We start from the raw sequence: 16,874 nt of genomic DNA on the forward strand, positions 1-16,874 counted from the left end.
ACAACAGTACGTGCCTATTGACCTCTGCTGCTCTCTGTTCCGAAGCTTCTTCAATTTGTTTGCTTATTTATTTGTCTACTACTGGATAGGAAAGTGAAATGAAAGATTTCTCGCTTGTTTTTGTTTTTTTTTTGTTTGCGTTCTCTTTTCTGACGTTCAAATGTGTTCGTTTGCAACTTTTTTTTTCTTGTTTGTTTGTTTGCGACAGTTTGTTTTGGGTAGGAGTATTATTTTTTTCAACGATGTTCAATTTTTCATAGTTCTTTTTCGTTTTTTTTTTTTCCTTCTTTATGGTAAATGTCAAATTTTTCTGTTTTGCTGTGTGAGTGAAGCGACGGCAATGGTAAACAATTGATGGAATTTTTTTGTTTCTGATTTTGTGTATGTGTGTGCGGTGCGTTTGTGAGCATGTTCCTTTTTATATATTCTATTATGGTAGCCTTTCCTATTGGTTAAATATCTGTTGTGTTTTCTGTGTTCTCTGTATACAAATGGATAGATTGGAGGGGAGGGGAAGGGAGGGTTTCTCCATCAAACGGATTTGACTCTTTTTCTTTACTTTTAATAACAGAGGTAATATTGTTATTTCACTTGCTTATTTGTTTGTGTGTTTGTTGTTTTATGTGTAAGTGTGAGAAGATGGGACCTGCGTTTGTTTTGTTTTGTGTTTTTGTTTGTTTCTATAGAAAAAAAAGAGACGAGCTTGATTATTTTAGAAGAGATGAGTGTTCACTTTGTTTATTCTTCCTTTGTTTCCTAACACCTATCTATTCTAACACTGCTTTTTTGTTTTGCTGTTGTGTAATTGTAATAAATCCTAACATTCCGTCCCGCTTGATTTTCTGCGAACCTGCTCAACTCTCGCGCTCCGTCTATTGTTCTCTTTCCATCGAACGAGCACGCGCGCACTCTCTCCCGCGAGAGAGAGAGAGAGTGAGCGCAACGCCACGCTCTTCTGTGCCCTTCTCTTGTTTGTGTGTGTTCGGTTTGTTTTTTTGCCTCTCGCGGCGACACTCTCTTTTACTTGCTCTCTCACCCGCTCTCGCTCTCTTTCGCGCACCCACTTGTCACAATATCACCTCTTTTCGAAATTCATCACATTCTCTTTTCGTTTTTTTCTTTATTATTATTTGTTGTTTTGTTTTTTTTTTTTTGTCAATTTGAAAAATGCTAGTAAAAACGACGACCACAGCTCTAGCTTGTTTTGTATTACATAATTACTAGTTTTCTTGTTTTGTTTTTATTCTTTATCATATATATATTTATACTTGTCTGTGTATGTTATGTTGTGTGTGTGAGTGTGAGTGTGTGTGTCTGAACTAAACTATAAATGATTTCCATATTTTCAACGGTAGTGTATGAGTGTGTGTTTTCTTGTTTTGCTCAGTAAAAATGTAAACAAAAACGTGTTCGACTTATTCGATAGGGGGCGAGACTTAAAAGAATTAAAAACAAACTACATTATTAACGCTCCTTTTCTTCGATTTTTCCTCTTCCTTTTCACTTTCAATAGTATATGTATATATAAAGGTTAGTTTTTGCCGTTCTCTCTCTCGCTCGCTCGCCTTCTTTTTCTTCTCGCAGAGATATTCTTTTTCGATTTGTGTTTTTGTTTCTCCTTCTCCTTCTACTTCTTTTGTTTTTTTTTTGTTTTACGTATTACACATTGATTATACACATCTACCTTACACAGGACAAAGAAAATATAGAGCAAGGGGAAGGGGGTGGATTATAGAAAGGGGTTTGGTCTTCTTGTTTTTTTTATCATTTTCTTAAAAAAAAGAAGTTTTACTTTATTCGCGTTCACAATTGGTATTTTGTCGTTTTTAAACGTTTTTTGTTTTCACTTGTGTGAGTGTAAGTGTGTGTTTGTGTGTGTTTTTATTAGTTGTTAATATTAATTTGTACATGTTTCACATGTGTTTTTGTTTTGTTTTGTTTTTTTTAGAGTGTGTGTGAGTGTTTCACTTACCACGTATATAAAAAGGGGGGGAGGACAAATAGGCAAATGTGGGTGTTTGTGTGTTTGTGTGTGTGTGAAAGTTTCGACCGCCAAATGCGTTGGTTTATCTGGGTTGCTTTGATGTTAGAATGACTATTTGCTTCTCTTTTCTGCTTGGTTGTTTTGCTGTTGTTGATTCGTTTATCGTCTCGGTTTTCGTTACTTTCAGGTGGGGATTCACAATTATTTTTCTCTCTCTCTCTTTCTTTTTAAAGTTTAACACGGTCATTGCTTTTTAGTACAAATATTTTGTTTGGTCACATCTTTCGCTGTATTTCTGTGTGTTGTTGTGGATTGTTTGTTTTGAAATGGAGCAAATTTCGACGTTAATTTTCAAAAATTGTCGAAAAAAAACTTTCTTTTTTCGAAAGAAACAAACTATTTCCCCGACAGAATCATTTTCGTGAGCGGTAGAACGGATCGCCAGTTCTTGGAAAACTTCTGTTCGCCTTAAATCAATAGAGTCCTAAAGCCCTATGATCATTTTTATGTACAACGGCCAAAACACGACTAAAAACCATTTCTGATCACTTTTTCACTTAAAAGGAAAAAGGACAAGACAACATTTTTCGATAGATCAACTGTGGTCCCCTTGGAACAAGCTGTCAAGTAGGAACTTTTCTGTCAGCAAAAGTCGCGAAGTTAATTTTCAAAAATTGAATTAAAAATCCATAAATCCTTTGCGAACAACAATACCTCAAATATAGGCTTCATTTTAGGACCCAATTGCTGAACTCGAAAGGTTGCTTGCTATCGACCATCTGCAAAAACAGAAGTTATGGCATTTTTCTTAAAGTTGCTTACACAAACTTGAGTCGTGGTTTCAATATGGCGCTGCCTTCCCGTTTCACTCCTAAAGAAATCCTTACGGATTCGCTATTCAGCCAACAGATGGCACTGTTGGCTTCACGATTTCAGAAGAGTATCGTATTTGAATTATTTCAGTCTTCGTAAAATCAAAAAAAAAATCAAAAAAGATATAAACGACATTAAATTTACAAAAATGACACTGATGTCTACTGATCAATTATTGAGGTTTTTGGTTTAAACATGAACAAATACAAATTTGTAAAAAAATTTGTAGGAATATTTTATAATATGAAAAAAAAATATTAAAAAAACAACAACGTGTAAAAATTATAGAAGTTTAGAAAATAAGAAAAAGTAAATCATAAATATAAAATTTATAGAAAACAAAAAAATAATATAATTTATAAAAAAGCCCAGAGCTTGAAATAATTGAAAAGTGTTCAAAATTGCATGAAAATCGTTTGAAAATTTTCAATAAAAAGTGAAGTAAATCAAGAAATGAAAATAACATGTAACTATTAAAAAAGTGGTTGGAAAATCAGAAAACGATAGAAAAGCCTCTTAAAAATTAAACAAAATAATTGAATTCAAAAAGAAAAACACAAAAAACAAAAGACGATCAGTAATGTGATCAAAATTTGCTCAATTTGACTGGCAAAACAGGATAAAATAAATTTCGTGTAAAATTTTCTAAATAATGGAAAAATAAATCAAGTTAAATAAAAAGCATATTTAAAGTAATAAACGACACACATTTATTTTTAAATTGATAAAATATGAAAATACCAGAAAAGGTTCAAAGTCACAGGAAAACTACAAAATATTTTAAAAATTTAATTAAATTGATGACTTCAATAGGAACAAAAAAGTAACGCAAAACGAGCTATCTAGACTCAAATCAGATAAAATCATAAGAAAAAAATATTGAAAAAATCAAAATTGTTAAATCCAGCGATGGCATAATGATCATCAAAAGAAAATCTCTGGACGTACATCAAGAGGAAAAATTCGAAGAGAGCATGGCTCTCCTCTCGCGCACGAAAGATCGGTAAAAAGAATCGAAAAAATCATCATCTTGATTATTCGGCAAAACATCTTTTTCACTACTACACTTGCAAGTGTAACGTCAAAAATTACCTGTCTCATTTTGTAGATGGGCAATATGTGTAAACAAATTGAAATAAATATTATTAAGTGGGTGCTGACAAGGAAATTCACAAAAAATCATCAGCAGATTGATTTTTGAGAATTTCGGGAGCGATTTTCTTTTGCGTGATTTGCTTCCTCTCTCTTTCGCGGGTGAAGAAAGTTCGCAAACGAAAATGATTTTTTTGCGATTATTCCATCCCTGGTTAAATCTATAACAAAGTGCTCCTTCAAAGTTTAAACAAACATTTTTGGCTGATTTAAAAATTGCATAAAAATTTTCATAGCAATATAAAATAAAAGCATAAAAATTGCATGAAAAAAGTATAAAAGGAGAAAAACACAAAACAATATTGCTTAACAGATGAAAAAATGAAAACGAAAACTGATCAAACAAAAAATAAGTGCTGCCCTCACTCCAAGAACGGAAATGTTTGGAACTAGTACTGAATTTGTTTCAAAAATTGACTTTTTTTTTCAACAGAAACAAAAACTAACGTCGAAATCTGTTTTGGCGTACGTGTTTGCTTGTATTTGTGTGTGTATTTGTGGGTTGATCTGACGAGTTCGAAAAGTTTGTTAAATTCAATGCCACTACAAATTGTTTGATTGTGAGTGTGTGTGTGTCTGTATGTCTGGTTCATTTCACCTCAACTAATTATTCTGCTCGTCGTTTGTTTACTTAGAATTGTGTGCACTATTTCTTCTATCTTTTTTGCTAATTTTAAGAAATTTCGAAACCACACCCACAACTGGTTTATAAAGTTACTGATTCTTTCGTTTTCTTCCTTTCCTCTGAAGCTCACGCGCCGCGCCGCTATGCCGCAAACTGCGGTGAGAACGACTCTGATCACAAATTGCTGCCGAAAAATTTGTTATTCTTCCTAGAGTTTTGTTTTGTTTGTTTGCTTTGCTTTGTTTTGCACACACAAAAATGGTTCCGTTTGTTTTTTTGTCAGTTGCTGTGTTGTGTGTTTTTTCGTGTGTCCAATTTGTTTCATTCCTAATAAACTTAGACGTTACAAATTTGCAATTGTTTCTCTCGCTTTACTCGCTTTGTAGTTTAAGTTTCACATCATCTACGATTTTGTTATTATATATTTCTTATGCTTGTGTGTGTTTTTTTCTTTTCTTTTTTTTTGTAATAAGTTTTGTTTTCTTTCTTTTAAAATTAAAACTCTGTTCTTTTGTTTTGTTTTGATTACTAATTTACTTTGTTTCACATTGGCTTTCCAGACATATATATATTTGTTTGTTTGTTTCCTTTTTAAACGCTCGTGTTTTTTTTTCTGTTTGTTTTTATTTATAATGGTTTATTTTGCTCCACTGTGTAGCAGTATTGGGTTCAGTATTTTTTTGATTTCCGATGCTTCATTCTCACAGGCCTCCTTTCTTCTTCTCCGCGGTAAGTTCGCATTTTCTTCACCCTCCCTATAGTTTACTTTCGAATTCTAACGTTACGATTATTAACACAGTTTAAAATGATTAAATCAATTGATATATATCTCCTAAGGTTTTTTTCTTCTTGTTTTGTTTATGTTTCACATCTCACGATTTTCTTCGATTTTTGTTGTTGCCCTTTTCGCTGCGTTCAAGGCAAACCAAACTATGGTGCCGCCACAAAAATCATTAAACTTATAAAATAATAATAATTACACAAGAAAGGAATCGCACGAGCCTGTTCCCATTCTTTTATTCTCACGTGCTCGTGTGAATCACGAACACTCTCTGCTCTTCCCTCTCTCTCTCTTAAACAAAGTTTAAAAATAAAAACAGATAATAGATAATTTTTACAGTTTTACATCGATATATGCATCTCTAAATTAGCCGCTGCTGCTGTGCTGCTTTCTGCTCTGTCAATCTTCCCGAAAGGCCTGCAAATATTGGACCTGACCTTGGATATATCAACAACAAATTTCTAATCAATCAAAGAACTGGGACCGCCTCTGATTCGGTTTCTCTCTTCGCTCTCGCTCGCTCTCTTTTATTTGTCTTCGGTTCTCCTCTCTTCTCCGTAAATTCACGCTCTCTCGGTCTCGCCGCCCACAAATCGCTCTTGTTTTGTTCAATTATTTGCTTTCTTTCTTTTTGGGCGGGTTTTTTTTTTGCAAATAAAGGAGGGAGAGAAAATTCCATCAAAAATGCTTCATTTTCATTTGATTGTCGGGGGTAAAGGGACTTACTGAACGGAATTTTAGTTTAATTTTTAACTTTTGAAGTTAAAAATAAGGTAGACATACTTTCTTCAATTTTTATTTATAAGCTGCTCATAATTTTTATGATTAATGAAAAATTGTAATTTTTTTGTTGCCAGATTTAGTTTACATTTATATTTTTGCAATTGGGTACTAAAGCCCTATGTCAATTTTTATGTATAATGGTAAAAACACGGTTAAAACCATTTATGATCACTTTTTTCATTTTAGTGCAAAAAATGACAAGACAACATTTTTCGATGGATCAACTATGGTCTCATTGGAACGAGCTGTCAAGTAGGACCTTTCTGTCGCGGTCGTTCAAAGGGTCATTGTACTCAGAAAATAAGCTTTATCGTCACTTTAGGACCATATTGATCAACAAAATCGTGAAGAAAAACGAAATTCATAAATGGTCAACATTTTCTAGTTAGAATTCACAAAAAAAAACAGAATTACAGAATTCATAATTGATCGAATTAAATTCATCATTGATCTAAATCATTTCCATCGAAACACTTTTTTTAATTGAATGAAAGTCGAAATGGAATCGCGTCAGAATTTTTGATATCAGCTGTTGAATTTCCATATTTGTAAATAAAAAGTAAGTCCAGACAGTGCTTGAACGGAAACAATCAGTGACTGAAACTGAAGGAGCTATTAGACTAGTGCAAACAAACAAACAAACTCGCACTTCTTTGTGGTTGACAGTTTGCCAAACTAGTAAACTTGTTTGCGGCAAACTCGCAAACAAAGCCAAATGTGTGCAGACATACAAACAAAGCAGGCAAACTGCCAAACTGTCAAAAAGTTTGTTTGTTTGCGAGTTTGTTTGTCGTAGTCTAATGACTTCTTGAGCGATCATTTGAAAGCGCTGTCAGTCATCTTCATCATTCATCGTTGACAACGATATTTGAATGCTCACACAAAGCGTTCGTCAGTGAACGCACACAAAGTTGAAACAAACAAAACCGAGCTCGGCACTCTGGCAGCCGCCCGATACGAAGGCACATGCTCTCTCTTTATTTTTCTCTCTCTCTCAACCTTTCTCCCTTCGTTGTTCGTGAAGCTCCGTACGAATGTATTTCTGGCGAGAAAAAAAAAGATTGTGTGAGTGAACTTAAGTTGCGCTCATTCGTTCGAATGTCGATTGGTCACAAAAAATATAAACAAACAATAAAGATCCGCTCACCGCCCCTTCCTTCTCCTCCTCCTTCATCATACTGGCCCCGGTAATCTTCCCAGAAAAAAAGAAAGAAACCAAAACTTGTTTTCGCTGTTTTATTCCTATTCGCTCCAGGAGCAAAAATTCATTCTCAACGCAACGCGCGACGCAGCTGTATTTTGTATTTCATAATTAGTATATATAAATACATATATATATTCCTAGCTAATGAAAAAAAAAAAGAAAGAAATAGGTAATTGGGAAGCCAATTGCGAACCGCCTCGTGCGCGCGCTACCCATTCTAAAATGCGTTTTTTACCACGATTCTTCTTACAAAAAATCAACCAAGCTGTACAAAATAACAAAACGAGAGACGACTTCTGCGGAACTGGTGAGTTGAGTGTGAGGGGGAACATCAAATCAAATCAAAACCTAGTTGGAGGCCGTTCTGGGCAGAGCCAGCGCCGGATACTTGAGCGTCGTCTGCAGCGTGTCGTTGTGCTCCTCGAGCGAATTGTTCGCGTAGTGCAGCACGAGTTGCTTGAGCGAACCGTAGATGTTGTACGGTTCGGCAAACCCGTAACCCCGCTCCGTCTGGTGGATGATGCAGTGGTTGACCGTTTCGTTGCACGTGATGGACAGCGCAAACTGACCGCCGACGCGACCCCGGATGAGGAAGGTGCCGGTGGGTCGACCGGCGAGTTCCTGCTCCGCCTGCTGCCGGTTGTACGCGATCTTGAGCCAGGTGGTTTCGTCCTCGTGCGGAAGGTTGGAACTCGGCGCCGCCGACCAGTTGCCATCGGCGAGCATCTGTTTGATTTCGCCGTCGGTGAACTTGAGCCGGTGCAGATGCTCCAGATAGTGGTCCTTGGTTTTGCTCAGCGTCATCAGTTCCGGGTTGAGCGAGTTGAGCTCCCGCTCGAAGGTCATAATGTTGGCCTTTTCCTCTTCCATCGCTTGCTGCAGCTGCTGGCTGCACAGCACCAGCTCCTCCATCCGTTCCCGAATCAGCACGTTGTTGGCACCGATGCCGGACTTTTCGTGCGGTTGCGCCTCAAACTCGAAGCGGGCCTGAATCGTAAGCTGCTCCCGGAACAACTTTTCCGCCTCGGCGAACGCCTCCTGGGCTTGCTTCTTCAAGTCGACCGTCCCCTTCGCCTGGTTGTACTTTTCCTGCAATCGTTCCCGCTCCGTCTGCTTCTCCGCCAGCTGCTTCGCCGTGTCGATAAACAGCCGCGCCATCCGCTCCTTATCGTCCCCGGCTTCCTCGCCCACAACTCCACCCAAGTAGTTGTCGTCGTCGAACCGCGAAATCGGATACATCAGCTTAATGTCCAGGATCGTGTTGTACTCCTTGAGCGATTCCCGCTTGTAAAACGCAATCAGCTCCACCACGCTCGCGTGATTACACTCCTTCGTGAACCCGTACCGCCCGTTGCAGTGATAAATCTTAATCACCCGATCCGTACCGTCCTTCTTCAGCGTCAGCGTGTACTCCCCGCCGCCGCTCGTGGCGTCCCGCACCAAAAACGACCCGTCCTGCACGTCCGTCATCTTCTCCTTGGCTTCGTCGCGCGAAATCCGTCCCCAGTACCACTCCGCCTCTCGCAGGTCCGCCGGCGTGTCCGCGTCACCCACCGCCATCGTCCCCCGCATCCCCCGGACCGCGTCCACGCCGTTCGTGTTGTTGTACGTCCCCATGGCGCCATCCGCGAGGGGACTCGGTATCACAGCAGTAGGGCCGGCCGGCGATTGTATCGCCGACGGCTTCTTCAAGCTACCTCCTGCGGCACCCGGTTGGGGCTGCTGGGTCACCGTCGTGGAGGTTGAGGAAGAGGACGTCGATGACAGGGACAGCGACGAGCTTGCCGAACCGACCCCGGTACTCCGCGACGTCTTGCGCGGGGGCACGGCCGGTGTCGACAGAAACTCCGGCAGCTTCTCCTTCCAGTCCAGCTTGTACAGCAGCAGCTCCATGATGCGTAGGTGGTTCTCCGTGTTGTACACGATTTGACTGAAAGGGTGGGGAGAGAGGTGGAAAAAATTATTAGTTACGGTTTTTATTAATCTAGAAGGGGAATTCAATAATTCCAGTTGTTCAATTTAAGGCTAACTTTTGGAAAGTCTGAGAGAGATTTTAAAATTTTAGTTTAAAAAAAACATGTTCAAAAATTATGTTTTTACCGGTTTCTTGCATATGTTTGTAATTTTTTAAAGTTATATGTTTGATAGGTCAGCCCAAATATGCCCATTCCCATCAGTCTAAGCGGTGCTGTCTGAATGATATCAAGCACGGGGATTTCCTGGAAATTGGCTAAAACCAAAAAAGATCACCGAGTTGAGCAACTTTTTGTGAACAATTCTGATTATGTTGCTTTTTACCAAAAGTGATTCCTATTACTTTTTTAAGCATTTAAAAAAAATATTTCCAAAGCCTATTCTCGGCTGCCGAGCATGCCCCGTTACCGACACAAATTCTATTATTTACCATTATTTTTTTTTTGTTTTACCGCACTATTGAGACTGTCCGTTCATGTCATGTGAAACAAAAATTTAGGGTTAAACTAACTAAATGTAGCATTTCCAGAAGAAGTCTCCTGGCGTCACTGGCTTACTCCTAAACGCGCAGCTGGTGGTGTTGGTGGTAGTAGGCTTTTAGTCTTTAGTTATCGTCGACTTTTTTTGCTGAAATTCTTCTGTCTGATGAAATAATAAAAGTACATTTAAATAGTTTATGCAACAAGTTGCAAAAATAAGACTTTTTTCAGAAAATTTAAATTTTGCAATGGAGATAGCAGTCTAATCAACTTAAAACTATTTGAAACGCATTTTTCTACTTTGATTATTCAACATGTTTGAGCTCGTTGAAAAATATTAGAATTTTTGTAAAATTCTGTTGTACTGTACCTCAAAAAGCATTTTGACGAAAAATAAATTGTCAATATTAAAAAAAAATTAAAACTAATAATTGAAAAACAAATGGATAGGTGCAAAATTAGCTATTTGCAATTTTCAGTGTAAGAACGGGCCCTCACCTATCTTATGCACCAGGTTCCCGACGAACATGCACTGCCCGTACACCTACATCTCACCCTTCCTCTGAGTCAGTGCGAGCGACACGCTAGAACACGCTTTAAGTGTTCGAGCCGGGCATTCACACCTCTTCCGGTTACGCATTTTCAACATGCTGCAATTCCATCTACAGAAACTCCAAATATGATCATAAATCAATATTTTCACACTTTGACTCAATTCTGATAGTAGATTCAGATTAGCGGGCAAAATTCTCCAATTTCATTTGAGTGTTGACGCTCACTTTTCTTTTTAGAATAAGACATTTTCAAATGAACTTTTCTCTAGTTTGAAAAAAAATATCTCTGAGATATTTTCAGTGTCTGGGTTTCGAATACATAAAATTGACTTGCATTTTTTCGATATATCTGAGTTTTAAAAATACATCTTATTCTCCCGAATTCATTGTTATTTTTCTAAAGATTTTTTTTTTGGTTTTTTTTTGTTTCAAGAGTGTTTAATATCACCCTCAATTGCTACGTTCAAAAAACTGGTTTTTGAGGGTTTGCTCTGATGCTATAAGGGCATCTATTTTTTCCGGGTTTTGAATTTCCCGGGAGACGGGATTTTTTTTTAATCCCGTGAAAGTTTTGAAACATTTTTTTACTTTTATTTTTTTTAAATGACCAAACTGAAAAAAGCTTTAAAAAATTCTTCGAAACTGTCTATGAAAAAAAAAAAACAAACGAAAAATTAAATAAAATGATAACAGCCAATGATTTTTTTTTGTGAGTTTAGAATTTATTTTTTTATATTAAACATATTTTACAACTTATCTTTGAGCAGTTCTCTAAAATTTCGGTCATTCGATTTTTTTTGTAATTTTTAATCCGACTGAAACTTTTTTGGTGCCTTCGGTATGCCCAAAAAAGCCATTTTGCATTATAAGTTTGTTCATATAAATTTCCATACAAATTCGGCTGCTGTCCAAACAAAAATGATGCATGATAATTCAAAAATCTGTATCTTTTGAATGAATTTTTTGATCAATTTCCCTGGGCTTTGTCATAATGAGTGTCATAGGTTTGATGCTTGTTTGGCAAAGAGTATGATTTGATTCGATGTGGAATTAAAATCGAAGTGTTCAGTATATTGCTGAAGCTTCCATTTTTACACATGGACACCACTTCATGCTGCGAGAACCCACTTTGGCGTGTCTCAGGGCTTAATCGATGGCCGGTAAGCTGTCATCGAGACAAGGAGGTTCTCTGATAGTGGAAATATCACATTTGTACAATGAACCGCTACATATGTGATTTTTCCCTATCTTAATGTGGGTGTCAGGTTAGGATGCGGGTTTAAAAAAATAGTGTTTGTAGAATTTAGGATTTTAACTATAAATATCAACTTTTTATACTTTGCCTTTAGTTATTTAGGGACAAAATTAGTAACAGTGAATTTAGTGATTCTATCAGAATCGGTGATTTTCATTCAAGTAGCATAAAAACCATTCTGATTTGTCAAAATTTCCATAGAGTCTCGATCAATCAATAGTGAAATGATATCGGACTAAATTCGTTGATCTGTTGAACTAACGGTTGTCGGATTATGATTGTATCGACCATTGTTGCGAATCGAGGATCTACTGGAATTCTGACGAACAAATGGTCGTCTCTTTTTCAATTCACGACTTGTAAAATATCAACTGTTATTTTTTTTTTGTTTTTTTTTTTTTTTAAAAAGAAGCCAGAAACGTTTTTTTTTTGTTAATAATTAAAATGTCGGGGATTTGAGATAAGAGTAGCTTTCAGATAGGTTGCTTTAAATCTTGTATTCAATTCAAGTTAGGTAGTTATCCGCAAATGAATATTTGGACTTATATGAATAATTGAACATTTTGGACTTATGAATAACACACAACTGTGCATTTATTCTAGAGTCAGATCCATACAGCGTCAGTGTTTATTTGGTCGAAGTGTACTAATTCATTGGCAGATCTGATTCTAGTTGTAATGTACGACAAGACTACTGACGGACGTGACAGGACGAGGGCCCAGTTTAGAGGTTTCGACATCAACGATGTGCGGCTGGATCACCCTCCCAAAAAAAAAAAAAAAAAAAAAAAAAATGAATTTTTGATCAATTTAGTGTATTCGGCAAAGTTGTAGGTATGGATATGGACTACACTGAAAAAAATTATACACGGTAAAAATTTTTTTGATGATTTTTTATTTAAGTTTTTGTCACTAAAACTTGATTTGCAAGAAACACTATTTTTAATTTTTTTCAATTTTTGATATGAGACATCATGAGACATCAAATGCCAACTTTTCCGAAATTTACAGGTTGTGCAAAAAAATCGAAATATTGGTCGCAATAATTGTTCAACCTCATTTTTCGATGTAAAATTAAATTTGCAATCAAAAAGTACTTTAGTGAAATGTTGTTAAAGTGCACCGTTTTCATGTTATAGCCTTTTTTAGGTAACTTTTTTGAAAATAGTCGCAGTTTTTCATTTTTTAAATTACTGCAAATGTTTGGCCACTTTTGAAAAAAATATTTTTGAAAAGCTGAGAAAACTCTCTATATTTAACTTTTTTGAACTTTGTTGATACGACCCTAAGTTGCTGAGATATTGCTATGCAAAGGTTAAAAAAAACAGGAAAATTGCTGTTTTCTAAGTCTCATCCAAACAACCCACCATTTTCTAATGTCGATATCTCAGCAACTAATGGTCCGATTCACAATGTTAATGTATGTATTTATATTATATATATATTTCGAAAAAAATATTTAAATTTTTTTGCCCAGACTAACTTTTAAAAAGGGCGTAATATTGAATGTTTTGCCTTTTTGAAATGTTAATCTTGATTTGAAAATTTTGAAAATATTGTTTTCGAAAAGATCGGAAAATTTCACAAATGTTTCATATTTTAACATTGAAAATCGGACCATAAGTTGCTGAGATATCGACATTGGAAAATGGTGGGTTGTTTGGATGGGACTTAGAAAACATCAATTTTCCTGTTTTTAAACCTTTGCATGGCAATATCTCAGCAACTAAGGGTCGTATCAACAAAATTCAAAAATGCAAAATATAGAGAATTTTCTCAGCTTTTCAAAAATATTTTTTTCTGAAGTAGGCAAACATGTGCAGTAATTTAAAAAAAAAATGAAAAACTGCGACTATTTTCAAAAAAGTCACCTAAAAAGGCTATAACTTGAAAACGGTGCACTTTATCAAAATTTCACTAAAGTACTTTTTGATTGCAAATTTGATTTTACATCGAAAAATGAAGTTGAAAAATTTTTGCGACTAATATTTCGATTTTTTGAAAAAATCAGTATTGATTAAAAATATCATAACTCGGTCAAAGATTTTTTGCACAACCTGGAAATTTCTGAAAAGTTGGCATTTGATGTCCTCTAAAACAATCAAAAAATGAAGAAAAAAATAGTGTTTTTTGCAAATCAAGTTTTAGTGACAAAAAGTTAAATAAAAAATCACAATTTTTTTTTAAACGTGTAACATTTTTTTCCAGTGTAGTCCATATTCATACCTACAACTTTGCCGAAGACACTAAATCGATCAAAAAATCCTTCAAAAGATACAGATTTTTGAATTTTCATACATCATTTTTGTATGGACAGCTGCAAAATTTGTATGGAAAATTATATGGACAAACTAATGATGCAAAATGGCTTCTTTGAGCATACCGAAGGCACCAAAAAAGTTTCAGTCGGATTAAAAAATACAAAAATTAAAATTGAAGAAAAAAGGCCGATTTCGTAGAGAATTGGTCAAGTGTGAACTGGGGAAAATCGGGACTACAGTCTGAATAGGTACAGCAAATTTATGAACAATACATTTATAAGTCGGTGTTGTTTTGTTCTGTTCCTGTTTTCACCGAAATTAATAATAAAAAAAAACAAACAAAACATTTGTCAAAACAGCTGTCCTAGTTCGTGACTTTTGTTCTGATTTGCTTTTTTGATTATTTTTTTTAGGTTAAAAATCATAAATATACGTAAATATAATACCAAGTCTTTTAAAAATAATTAAAAAAATAAAATTCTCTAATAAGCCAAATTTATGCTGATATATAAGCCGAATATAAATTTAAATGCTATAAAATCTTATCGATTACTTAGTATTCAACTGTTCCTCAACCAAATCTGAATTTTAATACCAAAATTTGCTCATTTTTTTTATAATTTCGGAAATTCCCGGGACAAAATAGACAAAAAAAATCCCGGGAATCGGAAATTGCTTGTTTTGAGAAAATATCGGGAATTAAGATCCGGGAATAGCCGGGATGCTATTGATAAATGTCAAACATATTCTAGACCACTGTGTTCCCATCTGTTGCAACCTTCCATCGGATGAGGAAGTAAAATGTCGGTCCCGGCCTTGGTTGTTAGGCCGTTAAGTCATTCCAGGTGTAGGAGTTGTCTCCATGCCATAAGTACAAACAACACACCAAACCAAGCCTACTCCGGTGGAATCGCTGGCGGCGGTTGGACTCGCAATCCAAAGGTCGTCAGTTCAAACACTGGGGTGGAAGGTTCCTTGGAGTAGAAAGAGGTTTGGGTGCCCTCCCCATTCAAGCCTTCGGACTCCTAGGTTCGAGCAGAAACTTGCAATAGAGACCACAAAAGACCCGGGGGTCGTTAATGTGGATGGTTTGATTTTTGAGACCACTGTGAGTTGACAGAGTATTTGTCTGCTTTGAATCAAAGCAATACCTTCTATGTTGCATAATCCTGAGCAAGTATGGGAACCATTTTTAGGTTAATAACATATTTTCCAATTTTTAAGGACCCATACTGCCGTTCTACGCATAATTGTCCCATGTCAGTTTTTGACGATTTTGACTTTATGCCATTTTTAAGTTTAGTCTGATGTGTACTTTTAGAAAAACACATAAAATCTGGTACTCTGTTCGGAAACTCATCAAAAACAACACCAAGTCTGTTTGTCCCATCGTTGAACTTCTACGCATAATTGTCCCACCAAGTATTTTCTTACACGGAATCATTAGTTTTACTAAGCATTATGCCTTGTTTACCTGTTGTATAGCAAGAGGATCACAAATAAGGGTGATAAACTGCTAACTGGGGCGATTAGGGACACATAGGGCGAATAGGCACCCACGGGACAATTATGCGTAGAAACACAGAAATCGGTCGAAAAATTTCAATCGCGTTTTTCTCAGTTGCACTTTTTTGAACATGGGACAATTATGCGTAGAACGGCAGCATAGCCAAAGTAAAAAAATATAATAAAATTAACAACAACAACACTTTTCAGTAAACTTAATGAAATCTTCACATTCCGTATGATCCGAAATTACATTTTTCGTCTTAGAAACTTCACTTTTCAAAGCATTTTTTTTTTGTCATGGAAAACGCAAGTATTTCCATCAACCAACTTATGTTGACTCATCAGGACTTTAACGTTCATTTAAAGGTTATACATTTAAAAAAAGAAAACTTGAAGGGCTACTTACACAATCTTCTCCCACGGCGGCCGCATCAGGATATGGCACCAAACTTGTATCAGTATCGTGGGCTGCGCCTTCAACCCCCGCTGGTACTGCATTCGACAGATTCGTATCAGGTGGATCATGATGTACTTGAGCGTCATGTTGTGGTAGATGGGCAGATCGTGGATGTACGCCCGCAGCTGCTTCACCGCTTCCGCGTCGCTCGCGATCTCTGTTGAAGTCGAGGGTGGGGAAAAATGGGATTAATTTTGGTTTTTGGAGACGGGGAGTTTTGGAGTCTTACTGGACGTTTCGACAAACTTGTCGTAGAACATGACCGGAATGATCGGGTCGGGCAGCTCGCGCAGGAACTTTTTCAGCACGGTGGCCACGCACTCGGGCGAGAACGCGGACAGATCGGTGTTGATGAGGTTCTCGTTGAGCGAGTCGCGCAGCTTGTTGACCTCGTCGTAGTTGGGCGGCGTCGTCCGGTACAGTTTGTACAGATCTAGGTTCATGTCGCACATGGCCTTCTGCTCGAGCTCGTTGCACAGGATGATGACGATCTGGGGCGCGGGCAGTTCGGCCGCGTTGAACTGCTGGCACAGCCCCAGCCCGAAGACCTGCTGGATGCGGTTGGTCGTTGAGTTGGTCGCCGTCGTCGTCGTGGTCGAAGACGCCATGAGCGTCGGTCCGCACGGTTTGAGTCCGCCCGTGGCCGAGCACTGCCGGTGGACGATGAGATTACACTGCTTACAGAGCAGTCCCTGATGAATCAGCCCCCGCAGGTACTGCTGACACTTATCACATTTGACCAGCTTCGAGAACGAGTGGTCCACGAGGTCGTGCTGCGAGTGCTTGTCCGCCGCGTTGGCCACATCTCCGGCTTCGTCTAGCCCGGTCATGCCGAACACGACCCCGCCGCTCGTTGTCCGCACCGTCACGCCACTCTGGATTGGCTTCTCCGCGCTCGTCAGCAGATCCTTGATGGACGCCAGGATGGTCTGCTGGTGGAATTCATTTTTGATACCCATTTGCTGGAAGGCGGAATAAGATGT

At 37.4% G+C, this 16,874-nt stretch overlaps 1 protein-coding gene across 3 annotated transcripts in view; it reads right to left on the reverse strand.

Annotated features, from left to right (window-relative positions):
• Window positions 1-7,420: 7,420 nt before the first annotated feature.
• LOC6044397 (phosphatidylinositol 3-kinase regulatory subunit alpha) overlaps window positions 7,421-16,874 on the reverse strand; it is a 62,747-nt gene continuing 53,293 nt past the window's right edge. For all 3 annotated transcript variants that reach the window (XM_038258579.1, XM_038258581.1, XM_038258580.1), the window contains 3 exons: window positions 16,121-16,853; window positions 15,841-16,048; window positions 7,421-9,332 (listed from right to left, as the gene is read on the reverse strand). In XM_038258579.1, coding sequence (XP_038114507.1) covers window positions 7,751-9,332; window positions 15,841-16,048; window positions 16,121-16,853 — 2,523 coding nt within the window. In that variant the 3' untranslated portion in view covers window positions 7,421-7,750. The remainder of the gene's footprint in view (window positions 9,333-15,840; window positions 16,049-16,120; window positions 16,854-16,874) is intronic.

Source organism: Culex quinquefasciatus, chromosome 3, assembly GCF_015732765.1.
Source record: "Culex quinquefasciatus strain JHB chromosome 3, VPISU_Cqui_1.0_pri_paternal, whole genome shotgun sequence".
Classification (NCBI taxonomy): Eukaryota; Metazoa; Arthropoda; class Insecta; order Diptera; family Culicidae; genus Culex; species Culex quinquefasciatus.